This window comes from Manacus candei, unplaced genomic scaffold, assembly GCF_025592945.1.
Source record: "Manacus candei isolate 608988 ecotype Guabito, Panama unplaced genomic scaffold, ASM2559294v1 h1tg000014l, whole genome shotgun sequence".
In the NCBI taxonomy this organism is placed as follows: Eukaryota; Metazoa; Chordata; class Aves; order Passeriformes; family Pipridae; genus Manacus; species Manacus candei.
In genome coordinates, this window is record NW_026138062.1 from 31,088,678 (window position 1) to 31,109,339 (window position 20,662).

The 20,662-nt window shown below is 34.9% G+C and overlaps 1 protein-coding gene across 9 annotated transcripts in view; it reads right to left on the reverse strand.

The window, feature by feature from the left end:
* NBEA (neurobeachin) overlaps positions 1–20,662 on the reverse strand; it is a 473,668-nt gene that overhangs the window by 351,254 nt on the left and 101,752 nt on the right. For all 9 annotated transcript variants that reach the window (XM_051778818.1, XM_051778819.1, XM_051778828.1 and 6 more), the window contains exons 7-10: positions 15,696–15,815; positions 12,239–12,385; positions 5,188–5,385; positions 4,640–4,773 (exon numbers count right to left, since the gene is read on the reverse strand). In XM_051778818.1, coding sequence (XP_051634778.1) covers positions 4,640–4,773; positions 5,188–5,385; positions 12,239–12,385; positions 15,696–15,815 — 599 coding nt within the window. The remainder of the gene's footprint in view (positions 1–4,639; positions 4,774–5,187; positions 5,386–12,238; positions 12,386–15,695; positions 15,816–20,662) is intronic.

Here is a 20,662-nt window from a genome sequence, read left to right on the forward strand (position 1 = left end):
ATATTAAATGGTGAACATAGAGTCAGCAATAAAACTGTCTGAAAAGTTGCTTACATTTACTTTGCTACAAATTCTAGGTGGGTGTACATATTACCTTTAAGGAGTTAATGCACTGTATTTATTTAGTATGATAAACAGTAGATGTATTTTTAAATTTTATTGTATCGTGTATGCAATCTAGTGAATCCAGTTAGGAACTTCTAGAAAAAGTATGTAAAACAATTCTTGCAATGACTTCACCTATTTAATGAAACTGCTACAGTTCCCTCTATTTTCAAATGTTTTCCCAATATGGTACAGTCCGAAGCAACAATCTCATCTGAATTAACACTTGTTATTTATTCTGGGATGAAATTGGGTCAGTGCCAAAGACTGCACACCCAGTACCCTGTCAGAGACAGTCTGTATGTCAATGCTCAGCAGACTCAAATTAGTTCATAATCGTATACAAGAGACCGCAAGTGAACAAAGCAAATTCCTATCATATTACCATATAATTTAACCAAATGTAACAACAGCGGCTTCATAACAGAAAAAAACACTGTATTGGGTTGGCACAGCAAGGTTTTGGTAGCAGGTGGGTTGCAGGGTTGGTTTCGTTAGGAAGCTGCCAGAATGTCCATGTCCAACAGAGACAATGCCGGCTGAGTCCAACACACACCTGTTGCTTGCCAAGGCCAAGCCCATCAGCAAGAGAGGCAGCATCTCTGGCATAAAGGAGCAGGGGCAAAAACCACCCAACAACTGCAACCAGAGAGAGGAGTGAGAATATGTGAGAGGAACAGCCCTGCAGACACCAAGGTCAGTGAAGAAGGAGGAGCAGGAGGTGCTCCAGGCACAGGAGTAGAGATGCCCCTGCAGCCCTTGGTGAAGGACATGGTGAGGCTGGAGGTCCATGGTGAAGCAAATATCCAGCCCCTGGAGGAGCCCCACACCAGAGCAAGTAGATGCCTGAAGGAGGCTTTGACCCCGTGGGAAGCCCACACCAGAGCAGCCTTCTGGCAGGACATGTGGGCCCATGGAGGGATAAGCCCATGTGGGAGCTGGTTTGCTGACAGGACTTGTGACCCTGTGGGGACCATGCTAGAGCAGTCTGCTCCTGAAGGACTGCAGCCTTGTGCAACCCACATTGGAGAAGTTCATGAAGGACTGTCTCCTGCAGGAGGGACCCCCATGCTGAAGCAGGGGAAGAGTGTGAGAAGTTCTCTCGCTGAGGAGAAAGAAGCCGCACTTCGATAATGTGTGATGAACTGACTGGAACACCCATTCCCTGTTCCCCTGTGCCATTGAGGAAAGGAGACGGAGAAATCAGGAGTGAAGTTAAGTCCAGGAACAGGGGAGGGGTGGAAAGAAGATGTCTTTCAGATTTGGTTTTATTTCTCATTATCCTACTCTGATTTGTTTGGTAAAAAATTAAACTAATTTCCTCAAGTCGAGTCTGTTTTGCCCGTGATAGTAACTGGGGAATGATCTCTCCCTGCCCTTATCTTGACCCAAGAGCCTTTTGATATATTTTCTCTCCCCTGGCCAGCTGAGGGAAATGATGTAGTGGCTTTGGTGGGCACCTAGCATGCAGTCATGTTCAGTGCACCACAAGCACTCTATGTTTCTTTTCATTACATAAAACACCTTATTGACCTAAACTGTTAATTTTTTTATCTAACCAGAGTAATGAAAAGCAAGCTGAAAAGTAGCAGTCTTGGCAATGTAGTTAAGCACCACTCTCCTGAACAGCAGGTGCATTATTTCACCTGAGAAAAAAATACTTAAGATATGAACAGTTTCCATTTTTTTAATTTCAGTGTATGAGAGCATAAGAATCTATTTAGTGCTTCAGAAGCAGAATTGTAGGTTAATTTCAATACTTAGTCTCATGGAAGATGTAGATAAGGCACACAAGGGTATACATATAACAGGAATAAAGAACATTTATTAAAAATACCATTAAAACACAAACTTGATATATTCATATTGCCCTGCTTTATAATTTAAAATTTAATTTACAATGAATCTATTAATATAGAAAAATTGCAATTGTAAATGGATCAAGATGATCGAAAAGCAAAGTGTTCCCTCACAGTCATATTAACAAACCTCTTCCAATGTTAAAAAAAACACCACCAAACAACAAAACAAATAACTGAGAACGCTGAAGTTATTAAACAGATTTTGGTATTTCCAGGAGAGAGGGTGAGGAAGATTCAGAAAAGTAGTCTGGAAACCTAGGACATACGGAGATATCAAAGCATTTATCCTCACCTCCCAGGAAAAAGTAGGACAGAAGGCAGCACAACTATCTGAGGTACAACTTCTGCATTCCTCCAGTTGGCCACCAGAAAAAATTAAATTTTACAGCCACACAAGCCTTTACAAACATAACAGTATACTCTCATGAAGCATCTTTTGTTCTTTTATTTGCCTACTTCATTGTTCACTTAAAGTATTATTGTTCTCAATAACAATATCCCATTAAATAAAATATGATAAAATAATGCACATACACCAAAACTGTGGTAATTCAACATTTAAGTTACATCTCATCAAGCATCCATTTGCTTAAAAATTTTTTGAATATGTTCTTGAGTTAGGATCACATCTTTTTGTATTATGCATTCATACAATCACATAATGAATTACAGATCTCTGTTTAGAATATAATCTAATTATAGCAGAAGTGCATTCACTTATTCAAGAACTATTTTTTTTTCTGTTTACAGTTCAACAAACTCCAGAAATGTTCTGTACATTTTAAATTGATTATGAATGTTCTCACTCACTGGGAAGACCACACACTTCAGAAGAATTAGTCTTTATCTCAACTTCTAAAACTTATATTACATTAGCTCTCAATTTTTAAGAAGATCTTGTTTCTACTTAGTGTTCTATTACAGATTCAGATTACTAATGAATTTAACATGTATTTTATTCCTATGTAGGGACACATACACACAATAATCTTCCTTAAATTAGAATAAAACATTTTTGCCTACTGCTTTGCCAGTACATAAAATATACGGGGATTTCTTTTCTGAGTTCATTTCAAACCAAGCATTCTTTTTCTGTTTCCCTTACTTCACCATACTTGCATACATGCAAGGTACACCCTGCAAAACAGACTCTGAAAAAGTAAATACCCCACAGGAGCCACTACACAACCAGCTTTTCTGTCTTTAATGTTGAATGAAATAATTTGCACCACTGTACCGCTTGGAAGTAGAATTCACAATTTTTAAGACTGTGGTATTACTTCTAACATTGTACTTAAATGTTCTCATGAAATACATCAACTTTTCACACTACAGAAACAAATAAAAACCAGCAGTCATCTTAGCTACATGTACTTGAGTTACCAGAGGGGAAAACAGATGACTGACAAAACATCACCAGATTGATAAATTTCTTAAATTGAGACAAGTGATCTTTCATGAGAAATTAAGCCAATGTATCACTTCTGATTAAATTTTTCAAATTTTTTAGCAATTTTTGTATTTGTTATTTTTTAAGTTAACTGATTTATTAATGAACTATCTAATGCAATAGGAAATATCCAGAATAATTACTAGAATAATATTCTAAGTAGGAAAATAAGCCATGTGTTCTGCATTATGCATCTATTTTAACAATTTATTCAAATACAAAAGTCAGCTTATGTGGCCCCTAAACACTGCTGTCTATCAGGCTTTGGTTACAGATCATCCTACAAGGAAACACTATACCAGTTCTTCAGCACTACCTTTTCAGTTTTGTTACCTCCAAAGATTTAGGCCACACATTTTTATTGAGAAGTTTAAATATCCTATGTTGACACTAGGACAGGAGCCTGCTCTGACAAACAAGTGGCAGGAGATCTTTCCAAAAATAATTATAGCTGAGCTAGCTTTGAGCAAGGAGTCACCATCCTCAGAGGTAATTAAAATACGTGCAGATGTGGCATCTAGTAACTTGGTTTAGTGGTGGACTTGACAGTGCTCAGTTAATGGTTGGACTCAATATTTTAAAGGCCTTTTCCATCCTAAAGGATTCCATGATTCTAAGTCAGCATGAGTACTGACAGACTCTTAAGTAGTCCTTTTCAAGATATACATGGAAGCATTCATCTAACAGCTGTGCAAGCTCTTCAACTTAGGGATGTCTTCCATAGTATTAGAGCAGAGACTTCATGGGTCCTGGCTTAAAACTCTCTTAGTGTGTTTCCAGTCACTGCCACAATTTTAACATTTTGACTGATAACTGATCATAGCTCTATGACTTTCTGATCATGAATGAATTAATATTGAATGTTATGAAATATGGGTTCAAATGACACAGACTTTGAGAAGCTTGACACCGCACCGTCAAGTAAAAGCACATTGGTATCTTTCAGAAGTTGGAAGAACTGTCATCAAACTACCCAAGTACCCTTAGAGACTCTAGAGTGATTTGAATTCATTATTTACTCATATCAATTTTATGCCAGTTCCATCTAGAATCTCATCAGATTAATACAATTTACATATTGTACAGTAAACTACTTTTCAAAAAATAATTTTTTTTTCAAGGAAACAAGGGTAAAATGCAGAAAAATATAGCACATTCCCACAATAAAAACAAAAATATGCTAAGCTTTATTTAGTTTTAATCTTGGTTGAAAGTAGCTTACCAAACTGTTGTTTCCACCTGACTGTCGTGCAGCTGTCGATTGTCTAACTGGGCAAAGAGAGGAAAAAGAACTTGGATCCCTCCAATGGAATGAATTGCACTGTGAATGGAGTGGGTTACAATAGCTTTCACATCCTAAATTAATAAAAAAAAGGAAAAACCTCAATTAATCTCAATTTTAAAGGACAGTTTAAAATATAATTTGGGAGCACTTTAACACCAAATTGAATGCAAACCTGTTTTAATTTTTTTCCCTTACTTATATTTAAATTATAATCACTATATTTAAGGCAAACATTAAACAGAAAAACTTCTTTATCATGGCAAACTGTGCCTTACATAAGGTATGAAGTCTATATTTCTTAAGGGAGAAATAATCTTCTCTTGCTTTAGAAAGTCAGCGAAGAAAGAACAGGTCAAGTGAAAGCTATCTTAAGAGCTTATATAATACAAAATAACAATCTCTGTACACTAGCACACAAATCCTCTGGTTATCCAAGTGACGTTCAGCTAACGGTAATCTCATAACATCAATTTAGCAGCACAAACCTGAAGCATAAGAGCATGGGGGGAGTGTACAAAAATTGAAGGATTCTCCTTTGGTGAGGATTCAAGGCATAGTTGAGCATCAGTAGCCTTCGCGTTATAAGTAAAAGCAATGCTACTTGCAAGTTTCCCATCATATAGCACTTGTTTATGGTGCTCAGCCAGATGAATGTCACTCTCAGATTTAAATTTGAACGTGCTCTGAAAAAAACCAGAAGTTTTACAAAGTAATTAATTTAGATAAAAACCTTGCCATAAAATGTGCAAAGACTACATGGGACTTGAGAGGGCATATAGAAACTACTAAACTTTGTTTTCATTTATTCACCAGTAGCCTAATGCTACTGAACAATAAGACAAATTTTTTATTTACTCTACACCACACCAATGTATATCAATACAATATTTGGTATTGTATGTAGTATCTCTCCTTTCAGCATCAGTGTTAACAAGTTTCAGAAGTAACTACCTGAAAAAAAAGTGTCAGATTAAGCAGCTATAAGTATGTTAAAATAAAAAGTAAGCATATAACACATTAAAAATAATGAACAAATTAATCACTGTATTTTAGGTTATATAAACTCACTCAAATTAGAATATAAAATGATATACCATCTTGATTAAAGGAATAGTTACTTTTGAACAGCATTAAAATCCATGCTAAATTAACAGTCAGGAGTATATATAAACGAGCTACTTATACTAAAATAAAATCCAAATAAAATTATAAATACGGTATTTCAAATTAATGATTCTTAAACTCAGAGCTTTTCCAAGGAAGGCTGAAAAATTCTGTTACTCCTAAACATACCATGACTTGTATCTTATCTAAAACTAGGTTTTTCTGGCAACACTGACAAATCAATCAAGCACAAGAAGATAGATTTCTGCCTTTCTGCAAAGCACTGTCAGATTTACTTGGCATATAACTATTGTAACAACCATTTAGCAGTGGCAAGAAGACAACTAGTAGTAACACAGTGCTGTACTGATACAAACAAAGGAAATTTGTTAGAAATTACCAACATTTAATTAAGCAATAAAAATGTAAGATAATTCTAAAATATTTACTCAGTTTAAAACAATTTATTTCTGAGGTTAATATGAATAATTTTACTTGTTTCTCACTGCATATAGCCATCACTATACTCCTTATCCCTTTGGTCCTACCAAATTTTCTTTTCCCCTTTCCCCCCCAGTATGAAATGTCATGAAACTATTGGAAGTACCATCATTAGGATTTTTGTTTTCCATGCTAGAATTAAAACAGGCAATTTATAGGCTATCAGCTGCTCTTTCCAAACAAATTAGATGTTCCTACCAATAACATAACCCCATAAACCCTATTCAGCCTTTGCAGAGCTCTCAATGCTGCTGGAAATGCTGACAAAATTATCTTGCTAACAGCCAAACGATGGGAAAGTGCACCTGCTCTAGTGACTGACACATGGCAATAGAAGGTCTTGTGACTAGCATCCATTTGTATGTGGGGCATAATCTGAGTAGACTGGGAACCTGACTGCAGCTACTGGGAGATCTGCTTGGAGCAGATCTGTTGGTCAGCAGCATCCCACGCTGGGTGATGTCAGGCAGAAGGGAGGCTGCAATGCCATGCTGAAAACGTATGAGGTGCAGGTACCATAACAGAAAACACAACTAGTAAGGGCGACAATAAGTGAATGGTTCAATCTACATTTGACAAAGAAGGATAATGATATCTTTAGCTGCATTAGGAGGGGTGTTGCCAACAGGTGGAGGGAGGTGATTCTTCCCCTCTAGTTAGCATTGGTGAGACCACACCTGTAGTTCTGGGCTCCCGCTGGGAGCCATGGACTTAATGAGGGAGTGCAATGAAAGGCCACTAAAATCATGAAGAGACTGAATCATATCTCCTGTGAGGAAAGATTGAGAGAGCTGGGACTTTCATCCTGCAGAAAAGAAGCCACAGAAGGGATCTCATGTATAAATATCTGGAGGGAGGGTGAACAGAAGATGGTGTCAGGCTACTCAGTGGTGCCCAGTGGCAGGACACGCATCAATGGCCAAAGTCAGAACACAGGAGGTTCCTTCTGAACATCAGGAAACACTTTTTCACTGTGAAGGTGCCCAGCAAGGTGATAAGAGTCTCTGTCTTGGAAGACACTAAAAAAACTGTCTGGACATAGTCCTGAGCAACCAGTTCTAGATAGCCCTGTTTGAGCAAGGAGGTTGGACTAGATGATCTCCAGCTGTCCCTTCAAAGAACTTGAACCATTCTGTGATTCTGTGATTTGTGTTTGGGTTAGGAGTCTGTTTTGTAGGTAAACTGCCAGTGATTCCCACTTACTACTCTGTTCATACTGCAAAGTTGTTCAGAACCAAAGAGACTTCCTTTAGACTGAAACTCAAATGTCCTGCAATAGGTGATATTCATTCAGCCCAAAGGATCAGACTAAAACCAATCTGAAGTAAAAACCCCAAAATCTACACACTGTGAGTATTCAGTTCTCGGCACTAAATCTTTTAATCTAGAAATGTGTTCCTATTGGGCCACACTACTTACTGAAGCAGAAAACCCCAAACAAGGAGTATTATGCTTAGAACATGAGAGCTGGCTCTCTGTTTATATGGCTGCCTACATCACTTATCAGAAAATGACTGCTACATATTATAGATTTGTCCTGAGGTAGGTGATGATGTATTTCTCCCCAGAGGGTATTTTAAACTATACAGATACTCTGTGCACTTTCTGCAGAGGAAAAAATATAGTGATTCCATTGATTTCTAAAGATATCTACATGCTGCATGTATTATATTTTAATGTTTTGTCAAATGAAAACATCTATTACCCTGACAATCTTTCATGCCTCTAAGTTTTGTCAGATTCCAAAACTCTGAAGGTTTTTTCATAACTTTGCTGTTTTAAATAAGTCAAAGTGTTTCAACATAAAATTGTATACTTTCATTGCCATGAAATTTTGTAACATTCTAAACTGCTTAACTTAAATCAGTTTTATACACAAATTTTGGCATTAATCTATCTCCTAATTTTCAGTGTTCAATATGTCTCAAGAATTTATCAGAGATCATTATTTGAAAGTCAGGCACAAATATGTTATGAAACAATATAATACTGCCTCATACGTTTTTGAGAAAAGGAATTAAAAGGACATTCTGCCATCAAAGCCTAACAAATCATAAACTGGAAATGGTGATCTCCTACCCAAAAGATTACTATACGGAATGGAAAGAGAGGCTACAAATTCTGATGTATGATACTTCTTTCTTACTAACATTGACCTACAGAAAGAGAAAAGAAATTCTGCATATGCATATCATACTGGGGACTTGGGAAAATACAACCTCAGGAGGACAGTAGAAGCTGTTGAGCACAGGAGCTCAAATTGCAAATGGTAAGTTACTGGTCACTGAAGGAATGCTACTCTGAGGTCTGGTACAAGCAGTGTGAAAGCATCAAGCTGGCAAAAAAGAGTCTTAGATTCAACATATTCTATATAAGGTAAAAATATATACAGGATCCACATAAAGGATAGCCGTAGCTCCTACAGGAATGGGAGAGGGAACAGAGAGCCAATAATTACTCCAGCACTGTGCTTGATCAAGAGCATTGCTTAAACACCAGCAGCTCTCCTTTAGCAGCAAGAGTGCTGCTTTTTGATTTACTATTCACTCCATTTTGCTACTATAAGTTCAGCAATCACACATAAAATAATGTTTTGTACTACGTAATTGGTTTAAGAAAATTTGAATTTTCAGTGTTATTTTGTGTATGTGTATGCATGAATATATTCATATTCCAGCCTTCATATGTAACAAAAAGATTGATACTGCAGCTCTGATCAAGAGCAACATATGGAATAATCTGATAACTTGCTTTGAAATGTCTATGGGAGGGTTAAGAGAAGTGGCACAGATTTCCCAGGGCTATTAGGACAGGACTTTCAGAAACATTTCTTTATAAACAGCACTGCTATCAGATGCATCTCTTTCTCCCAAATTACCTTCCTTGTGCCTCTATTCTGTTTATCAGCCCCTTGGAATCCCAGCTGAGACAGGCTTTTCTTTGCTGCCTGGGAACAAGGATGGGCAGCAGAACAAGGACAGTAAGAAAGTGTGTTCTCATTTCTTTTTTCTTTCTTCCATCTCTAACAAGTGTCAAGTGTCAACACAATAGGTAAAAGTCCTGTTCAGCAAGGCTGAACAAGGCTCAAAATGAGTATGCTTTATTATGGATAAAACCTAGGAATGCAAATATTGAATCCTACTATGTTTCTACTAAATATAATTTTAAATTTCAAGATAACTTATGGATTAATTTAGGATGACTCAACAGGGAAGAGACAAATCACATAGTTCTGTTATAAGTATATTTGCCCCTCCTCCCCTCTTTATTACTTATTTCAAACTGAAACATCTATTTAATCAACAAATAAATTTTTGTACTAAGTTATGCTGGTTACAAACAAATGCATTCAGAAGGACATGCTGAGCAAGATCAGCATGGAAGTATTATTAACTGTTTCTATGTTACAACACTCTGTAATAAGCATATAATGTGCTATAAATAATATAAACATTATATATAATATTTAATATATAATAATATAATTAATACATAATTATATAATATATAATTATTTGATATGCATAATAAATAAGGCTTATTTTAATGACTTCTCTAGTTAATCCTACCTGCACCACTGAACAGAGGTGGGACAAGGTACAACAGATTCATTTTTCTTTGTAGATCAAAATGTGCCTTTTCTTGAACTTTGTGCCCTTGGTGTTATTTGCAACAATACATACTATGTATATTCACAGCTGTGTGCCTACTGCACTGTCCTGTATGCTGGTAGATTATACATATTTTTCTGCATTCCAGAGGTCTCAATGGCAGTCATTGCAGACTAGGAGCATTAGGAATGATTGTGATGGCAGCTGAATGATAGGCAAAATCATAGTCTCTTTTCATGAACAAAGTAGGTAGAGGGATGGTTGCTTCCCCTAAAGAATCAGATCCTCAGATATAATGGACCACAGTAAGAATTGTAAATCAAAGGAACTACCACAGACTGTCATAGGGAAGAAAAAAACATATGTATGAAGACACTCTCCAAAAATTCTCAACTATTTTGAATAATCTTCCTTAGGGAGAAAAAGTTTGGCACTACCAGAGTTCACAATGTATCTAGAACAGTTGCTCTTTAGGAAGTTAGGCAAGAGCAAGAATATGATCTCTAATGTTCGGCAATTCATGCTACATATCAATTGAGGCTCCTTTGGATTAAGAAATACCATACTTAAGTATTCTGAACTGAAGAATGAAGTTAAATGAGAAAGAGGCAGGGTTTGAGTGAAGGCTACAATTGGTGTTCTGAGATCTCTAAATTACAGGATGTGGTTCCTTTTTTTTTGAATGTGGATAGATCTTGGGTTGGAAGAAAGTGAGATAAAAGTCTTCTGTTTTGTCCTTTTTTTTCTTTCGGAAATAAGGAAGTTAAATAAAAAGTTATTTCTAGGGTCCACTCTGTGAACATGTTCTTTTTAGCTGCTATTAATTAGTAAAATATACTTTCAGATTTTTAGACAAGGAAGGAAACTCCTTCAGAGAACAAGGGGGCATTAACTGTGCTGGGTACATGACCAAAACTAAAAATATGATATACCAAAGAAGAATATCTCCAAAATATTAAATTTATCTAACTGAAATTTTAAAGAAATCAATAAGAAGTTACAGGTGTGAAGAAATGTAGTTTAATGGAAGCCTATGAATCAAGAAAGGCAATTTGACAAAACTGTAATAAGGTTAGTGCAATAACTACTGGAAATGTCATTTATCATGAAAGCACATGTGCCTTATGAACCCCTTCAACACTCACAAAACCTTTCAAAATAACTTTCACTTCTTGAAACACATGAAAACATTATTCCTATTTGATATCACATCAGTATGCTGCTGCAAATTCAGGAACTTAATAAATTCATAAAGGTTTACTACATTTATTATTAAGAAGTATAAAGTTATATTAGTTTCTTTTGTATGACCAAAACATATTTGCAGAAATATTTGTTTAGTACAGTACTAAGTTTGGAATAAAATACTCCTTGTTTGTACAGGTAATATATATCTATTGACTGACTGAACATTTTTAGTTTCAGGGCAGTTTTAACCATCAACCATATACAATAGATTTCCTCTTCTCCAAGTAAACCTGGCATATATTTGGTTATTCACAGTACACAACTGCCATTAAAGAAATTTGCAACTCTCGCTGTCATTCAAGTGCTAGCTATCATCAAATGATTTAGAGCAGTCATTTTCAGCACAAAAAAATTAATATTACTAGAATCTAAATGTTGATATTTACTTTTGGATTTTAAAGGTTTTTATTTTCAGAGTGTATTGCATATACCAAAAAACTGAAAGTCTAGTTCAGATCACAGGAAATTTCAAAAATAAAAAAAAAGAAGATTTGGGAATAATTGATTGTAGAAATTCAATAGTGTTTATCCAAGGTTAGATTAATTTTCAAGTATTATCCACTAGGCACTTTAGTGTCTGACTAGAGATCCATGCACCATTAATTTGTCCAAACTGTCCCCCAAATGTCGCTGGCAAAGCATGAGTAAAAAGTTCAACTGGTACTTCAGCAGAACTGTCTGAAACCATGCATTTGAAAGAATTGGTTTATTATGCCTTGCTGAATGTTAATCTGCCTTAACTCAGGTTTTAGACACAGAGAAGAAAGTTATTCCCATGGTATTCAGTACACTGAATACAAAATTTCTCTAATTTGAGTATGATCCAAAGTAATAAATTTCACACACAAACATATTTCAGCTAAGCTTTAAAGAAACTTGCATCTTCCAAAAAGCTGTTGGAAAGTCAAAATTAGTTAGGATACTTGAAGAAATAGTCTTCTTTTGCTGAAACCAAATCATGTGAAAAATGTACATGATACTAGGAGGAATATCTACATCCATATGTATCTTCCAATTATATCTATCAATCATTTACTTTTTCCAGTTTTGTGCTTTTAAGATCCATTATTACCTTATATCCAGGTCCTAACTGATGTATTGCAAAAATCTGTGCTGGGTTGAGTGCTTCAGTGAATACATATACTGCTCCAAGCTGGCCACAGAACACTCTATTTGCATCAGCAGTCTCCGAAGATCCAAGAAAACATTTATCATAGCTCTGTACCAGAAAGAAGCAATATTAATAATGAAATAATATTAATGCACAGCTACTGAAGCCACAAATAAAGGGAGACTGTAATTAAAAAGATAAACCAACCATTATCAATCATTTATTACTTTGCTGTGGTGAACAACTTAATTTTGAATATTGTAGCATTAACTGGTTTACAGGTCTGCATTACAATGCTGTTATGACTGCTGTTAGGATTTGTTTTCTATTAATTGGTCAAAATACAACAGAGAAAATTAGAATAGTACATTCAATTACCAAATAACCTTCCCTATTGCCTTCTAGAAATACGAAAGCCTTGAAGTTCCTTGTAATTATACTCAGAACTCCCATTGCAAACTCACAAGAACACATGCTGAAATGCCCTGTTCTTTCACTGTTGTGCTAACAGAGCTAAATATCTCTAGTACAAAAAAACCCCCCAAACACAGATTTTTCTAGTTTGCAGCCGGTGCAGTTTTTCTCTATGACCACAGGCTATAATGATTTAGTTTGACCTAATTCTCTTCTGCCTTGTATAGTCACAAGAGTTGGTATTTTCCATTCCTTCTTCTAATAACTATCCCTCTGTACAAAGACCTTTTGCAGTTTCCATCTATCCACTTCCTATTTTTTCAGATTAGAAGTGATTTTTGTGGTTATTTTGCAGGATTCATGTTAAGTTCTTCTGGTGCTTCTAAAAAAACCTGTACAGAACAAAGACCTGGGGAACCGGAATACAAGATGCGGCACAGAAGGACAACAACAGGAAGCTCAAGGATCTTTGAAGGCTATTCTGTCAGCTTCCTTGAGTCACATGTTCTTTACCAAATGGAAATAAGGATCACATCTCACATCTCACTTTTTGAGCTGAATCAGCAAACCAGTAGAACCTGCATTAGGAAGCCTGCTTTTTCATCTTGCTTGACTGCTGAGTTTTACTTTAAGGAAAAATAGAGAATGGAACGAAATATGGTGAACTGTTACAGAAACTGATGTAGGTGAATAGGCTATTAACAAGGAAAAGGGGAGTCTGTCTAAGCAGCTAGGAGGAAGTCAAAGATCTGGAGCTCAGCTTTGAGATGAGGTGAGGTAAGAAGTATCCAGCTTTTTATCTTTGATTTATCCTCCTTTTGACCAAATACCTCTTTTAATTATATTTTCCCCTTGGAAAAAAAAATTCCCTTTCTATTTTTTTAAGCAATTATTTTGACAAAATTAAAAAACTTCTGAAAAAAATACATTAATATTGATTCATAAAGTCATATCCAGGATGCACAGTGCAAAATATGGGCTAATGAGACCCCTCTGACTCCTGGTAAATCTAATGGTGAAAATTTCTAATAATTTTCAGTTAGTTCATTGAAGTCTTGCTTAGCCTTGAAGGCTTTCCTGACACTGTGCCATTACTGTCAGAAAGTGTTAAGTCAATTAATGTTGAGCAATTGCCATTGTTAATGGTTATTTGAGGAATTTGTCTGAGCTACCGACGTCACTTTTTTCCTAATTTGTACTTAAATATTCTGAGATATACATTCCTGCCTATTACAATGGCATTTTCCTGAATTCTTCTAGTAACCATTAATTGTACAACAGCCATTGAACTTCTCAACAGATTCTGAGTTTTACACATAATCACACACTAGGTCTGCTACTCTGGAGTAATTTCCAGTTCTTTCTTTTTTCATTCTTCCCAGTTTACAGCAGCTCTTCCCACTTAGCATTTGTCATGAAGGACTACAGATCTCCACACACCAGTAACAGCCCAGGTCCTCGGAGACCTCAAGTGGCTTTTCAGTCATCACATTCCACTTATCACAAAAATGTTTACATCACCAAGGGGAAACCCATGCTCTGCAAAAACTGAAAGGCCTGCCTTTTCTTGCAAGTAGAAATGCTACCAAGAGAACAAAGAACGGTAATCAGAAGCTTTAGCAAGCAGAGCCCTCCTACTTTAATGAACATGTAATATTTAAACCCTTCCTTTCAAATCCAACTTTGCCTCTAGAATTTAGTGAAAGACAGCTCATTTCCTTAAGTACAAACAGGTTTTGTTATCCCACACAGTTAGTCAGAAAAAACTGAGAATCGTATTATAAATAAAAAAATAACAAAAGTGTAGCAAGCTGATGGATCAAGAACCTCTGAAAGTCTATCACAGCTTTAGCTGAAGGCAAAGCACAAGAAAACCATTTTGTATGCCTGCCACATCCAGAATTTTGGGTCAGAAAGAGTGTCTATTTTCTGCATCATTAGGTGTAGACTCTCAAGCTTTCCAAAGTAGAAGGTACAGAAAGAGAGTGTACATACCCCAAAACATTAAAATTGGAACTTATAAATGTCATTAAAATAATAAAATTACAAACAATATAAAAGCAGATGCATTTCCTGTAAGAATAAATTTTTATTTGATCTCAGTCCAATTAATAGATACAAGTGTATTTACAGGTATGCATGCAATCTTCTGGTAAAAATGACTGCTCTCTACCTGTTGGACAAACAGTTGCAAGATCACTGTATCTTTGCTCAAAGATTACTAATGCTGTGCAATTGTACACCTCTCAATATCCTTTAACTGGTTTGAATGGCCAATAAGGGACCACATGTCTGTAAAAGCTTACGACCCACTAAAATTGCTCTGTATTGCAGGTATGAAATTTTGTAGCAGCTAATTTGTACTTGCTAACAATATTACTTAAATATTAATACTGTAACATTAGCACAGCATTTTTTTGTTATTGGTCAACCGCCTATTTACTAATTGCAAGTGAAACAATAGGAAAAATATACTTATAATTGGGAGACAGATTTAAGACTTCAGATTATTATATCTCCTTGGACACTTCTCCATGCTTCTGTTTGCTAGTCCTTGTCTCTCTCTCTCTCTCTATCTTGTTGGTTTAAACCTGTAAACTCTGCATAGACGAAATGATTTCTTACTATATTTATACAGTGCTTAAAGCAATATGACTCTGATAATAGCTGAGGCTACTCTGTTCTACTTCAATTAAAGAGCCTACTTAAAATTTGATGTTCCTTAAGGCAAAAAGCAGAGAAATCTTCTACAGATTAACAAATATCTCCTCTTGAATCCAATGCAGAATCTCACGTCTACAAAAACCAGTAATTTTGTATCCATTGGCAGCATGCATAGTTATTTGGCAGAATGAATCAGTTTTTCTTAAGGACTTTTCTCAAGCTAAATCTGTCAAATCTGTAACTCTATCACACGAGGTAAACAAATACAGTACTTTTTTTTTTCTTTTTCAATTAACTTTAAAATAAAAAGTTATAAAAAAGGAAGACAATAAAATCTTACATCATTTGTGTTAACATGCCAGGCCATATCACCATAGGATACCAGCTGACCATTCACGTAACATCGTATTTCACTGTTTCTCCATCGATTATAGATGTGTACAATACTTATCATGTACCACTGGAAAGACAAGAACAATCAGTACAATCAGTTTTTGTGCTATAAAATATAAAGTTAATGAATGACATAAAAAAATAAGTGACCAGTCTCATAAAGTTATACTAACAGATGTATTCTTGCAAACCCGTAAAATTAAAAGTCAAGTCACTGGAACTTCAGGTCCAGTCAGTAGAATTGTGCCTAAATGTAATGATGTACCTACCAGCATCCCCTTACGGGATTAGAGACAAAATTGCATACGTACAATTAAAAAGCTGAAAAAACTTTGATTCCTGAAAGTGTAATTTAATTTCAACACTATACACAATACACACAAAACACAACTCAGTTCTGATGGGAAATCCAGAGCTATGTGCTCTTACATTAACAAATTCTTATCACACAGCTATGCCTTTGCATCACAACTGTCTGTCAAAAATTATAAATTAAAAAGAAAAAATTCATAATAGCAAATTTTATAGCCCAGTTTAAGATGTTATCCTGATTGTTTCCTTTGATGTTTTTCCTCTATTCTTTACCATTCCACCAATTTCTGGACACCTATCATATCATTAAATTATATTTTATAATCAAACAGAGAAAGCATCACAGTTAAATGCTTCCAAGTACAAGTATTGTGGTCTTTCAAATACTTTGTTTAACAGGAATCATTATGTCCACAACAAATAAGTTCAAGAAGAAAACATGAAGTTTCCCTCAAAACTGAACCATTAAACTCATCTAAGACTGGGAAAGGCAAAAAAGGTAAAAAAACCTGAGCTTTGATTTTCTTGAATACACGTGCACATGTACACATGCGTGCACACAAAGTCTGTCCCAGATCGCTATCATAACTAATCCAGTCAAATACTGCTTTTTGTCTTCCTACACTAGAAATAACTAAATTTACATCTTAAATGGCAAGGGAAGTATTCAAGTATTAAAAAATGGTTTACTCTTTGTCTCATATTTGTCACTATCAAATCTGGATAAAAGGAGTAACATAGGTTTTCAAAGCCAGTTCCTAAATAGAGGATGACAAACACCATCAAGTTCACAATGCATACTTTGCAATAAGAAAATAAAAGTCCTCCTGAGATTCCTGCTTGCTCACTTGATTGATATCCTTCTATCACTGTATTTTACATGTATAAATTCTCTTATCACATGATTACATAACTTTTTTAAGGCTTTCAGGAACAGAGGTCTTCAGGAATAGAGTGTATCAACTGGCTCACAAACCTGTTCTTATACAAAGTGAGAATCTCACAAATAATTGAATGGAAGCAGCAGACAAGAATTCCAGTGCATCAGCACATTGCTTTATCCCAGATATGAATATTATCTATATATTTTCTAATCCTTCCTTTCCATTTTTCTAGCTTCTACCCATTTTGATTGCTAAGAAATCAGGCATGATAATATGTAACTCCAAATATCAGCAAAGGCATTTCTTAAAATTTGTAGCATTTTCCATCAACAATTTCTTTGAAAAAATGGATTATATATCCCAATTGAAAGTTTGGTAAATATTGTATTCAAATTTCTTTGGAACTTGGGGTGCCTTTTCTAAGGTCCTGGTAATTAATTACTATCTCTTACATTGATTTCTATATCTCTTCTATTGACATTTCAATTCCAGACACTTCCTCTGACTCATCCCCATAGACTCGTGTTGTAGTAAACAATGATGCAATTAAATGATTTAGCTTTTTTCTTATGTTAAGATATTCTTCAAAGGCTCCTATTAAGCCTTAGTCATTCGAGCACAGGAAAAAAAATTGAATTGTAATAATTTTGCATATTATTTGCTATAACTTATACTTTTCTAAGTACTCTTTTGACACAACTTCAGCTTTCTGAACACCTTCCTTTTACGTACAGTTGTCTGTACTTTGCTATTTATCTATGCTCAGGTACATTGTGAGGAGCTTTTAAACATTCTACTGGATTTTTTGACTAATGTTATATTCACTCAGCCTTTTGTATCTTTGCATTCAGGCAATTTCTCTAGCACTAGTAAACACCTTTTTTATTTAAGAAATAAAGGCAGTTTTTCTCAGTTCCTTTAAAAATGAAAAATTGCAAATCTTGTATATTCAAGCATATTCAGCATTTTTCAAGACAAAGTCAAGCATGAGTCAATGTCTGAACTCTCTAAAAAGTTTCAAAAGTACATAAATCTAAATGCATATGCTGTTTAAAAGTTTGAACCCTTGTACAAGTAAGATGCCACCCAGTTTACAGCAAGGTAGTGCAAGTACAAGTGATTTTTTGATTTCCCTCCTATTCTGTATCAGAGGACATGATTTTCAGGACTTTCCTAATATACTACAAACCAAACCAAATTGCATAATCTTACATAAAATTTTTCTTCAGCTTTTAGTTGAAAAAATCTTTTTTTTTTAATATTCAAAGTCAGTAATACAGTTTTCTTTAACATTCATCCTGCAGTTTCCTTTCCTATATCGTTTTCTCAAAAATGCACAAAGACCATGCCTCTCAGCTGTAACAAGAGCTTCTTCAGGTAGTGTTCAAAAACACTTTAGATAACAACCTGTCCATTTTTTATACTGCTGAAATCTGTTGAGCTTAGTCACCAACTGCGAAGTGATATTCCTACTCCATAGCACAGTACAATCAGAGAGATAAGGCATCACACACTAAGTATTTCCAATATGTGGAATTTATTTCTGTCTATACTAAAATTAGTAAAGGTGTTCAGAATTAGAAACACCTAAAAAAAAAAAGCTGTTTGCTCTTGACTACACTGTTTTCCTGTTATACTTTTAAAAGGATTGATGTTGAGGCTGGAACTCAAGGGAGTAGATATTACTAACGGTTACTAACACACAAAAATTTCAATTTGAAGCACCAAAAAAGCAGTATAGACATATCAAATACAACACTGCCACAGCTTATGTAGCTCTCTTGAGATGTCAGTCTACTGTATTACACTCACATTTTTTATTTGGAGATATAATAGCAAATTTCTCCATAAGTTTTTATAAATGCTTGCTTTTACAATGTTATTAAAATACACCAATTGAAGCCTAAAGTAACCACTTGACACATCTTAAAGTTTTAAATTAAGATTACACATTATGTGAATGGTGTCATATGAAACAATTAACAGCGGGGAGATCTTTATGTGAACATAGTAACTTTCGTATCTGCCTACATAAAGCTTTTGACTAGGTGATTTGAATATATAATTTTACTGTGATTTACCAAAAATTAAAAAAAAAAATTATTCAGTAGTTTAATGAGGATGATGTTTCTGGCAAAACCTATTGCTGAAATGTCTATGCCTGTAAGCAAATACAAAAAACTACAGGAAATAGTACATCTGATGGCAAAAATCACACCTCTCAAGTTAGCATTTGGACAGTTAGCTGCTCTGTAAATCAGTACACAATTTTTGAATACATATCTACATATTCAAAGCTTGCACAGTGAAACCAGTGTCACATCTAAAAAACATGAAGAAAATCAATTTACATGTTAAACAGTATACATTTTGACTTGTTAGAGCCAGAAGTTGTATTTGACACATTTTATTTCCTCCATTATGCATTATGTACCTTACCACATACGTGTAAACACAACTTAGTAATGGAAAAAATATATTAAACCACGTGCAAATATATTCTATAACATGTATTTCAAATACTTTCCAAATTTGGCATATGACCCAACGTGTATGAAGCACAAACTTTGGGAAATATGAAACTATCATGGGAGTTATATTTGGACATACTTCAGCAGATCAGCTGATTATGATATGAAACTGCTATTCATATAATGAGATATAGGTGTACTAGTATTTCACAATTAGCTATTTTAAGTAGAACAGCAAAAGCTAAAATTTTCTAGAGTTGGCATGAAGAAAACTAGTCATTTGTATTAAAAATTATCAAAATAATGTCTTGCTAAAATATGAAAGACATGACTTCATCAGCAAGTAAAGATCAGCTAGATCCCACAGTCTAATTAACATTAACATAATACAGAAGTTAACAATTTCATTTGTTCATTTGTTCCAGGTTCAGTGTTCATCAGTAGCATCAAATGTGCTACTGTAAAAGAAAATTGAATTATCACAACACTTTTCTGTCCATAAAATTAAATGTGCAAAACAGAATTGATTCATTCTGATAGACTCAGCAGACGTGTTTATAAGGCTTTATATATCTTCGAGTAATATGCTAGAAAAAGACATTACTTCATTTTAAAAAAACCACAAGTGAACAAAAGCTACCTGATGAAATCAGAATCAGTGATTTTGAATCACAAATACATACTAAGAAAAACAGTAGAACATTAAGCTGATGTGTGAACAATGGTATTCCCTCCCTAAGAGTTTGGTTTCTCAGAACAAAACAAGCACTGAAATTCAACATACAAAATCTAAGCCCATAAAAAAAGAAATGAGCTTCACAGCAAAATATACACAAGACCGCTATCAATGACAAACACATAATGCTTGCTGTATGGAAAGTCAATGCCTCAGTCAACTAACTGCAATTTTGAAGGCTGTGGAATAATTGTTCCCCTAGGATTACTACGCATAGAGTAGAAATGAACACTAATATGATCTACAGATATAATCACGATATACTATGAAAAATGAGAAATCCCGAAACATCACTGACACAGAAGAAAGTTCAGAGCCTTATATCATACAGCATTGCCAGTAAAATTTTTCAAGACATTGGCCACAAAGCTACCAGGTACAGAATTTTCAGAAACAGAATGAGGGAGTTTTAATAATAAAATACAATCATTTTACAAATACTCAAAATTCTTCTCTGTCTGAAGCTAATTAAGCAGTACTTTAAAAAACAAGCTGACTTTATAGAACTGTT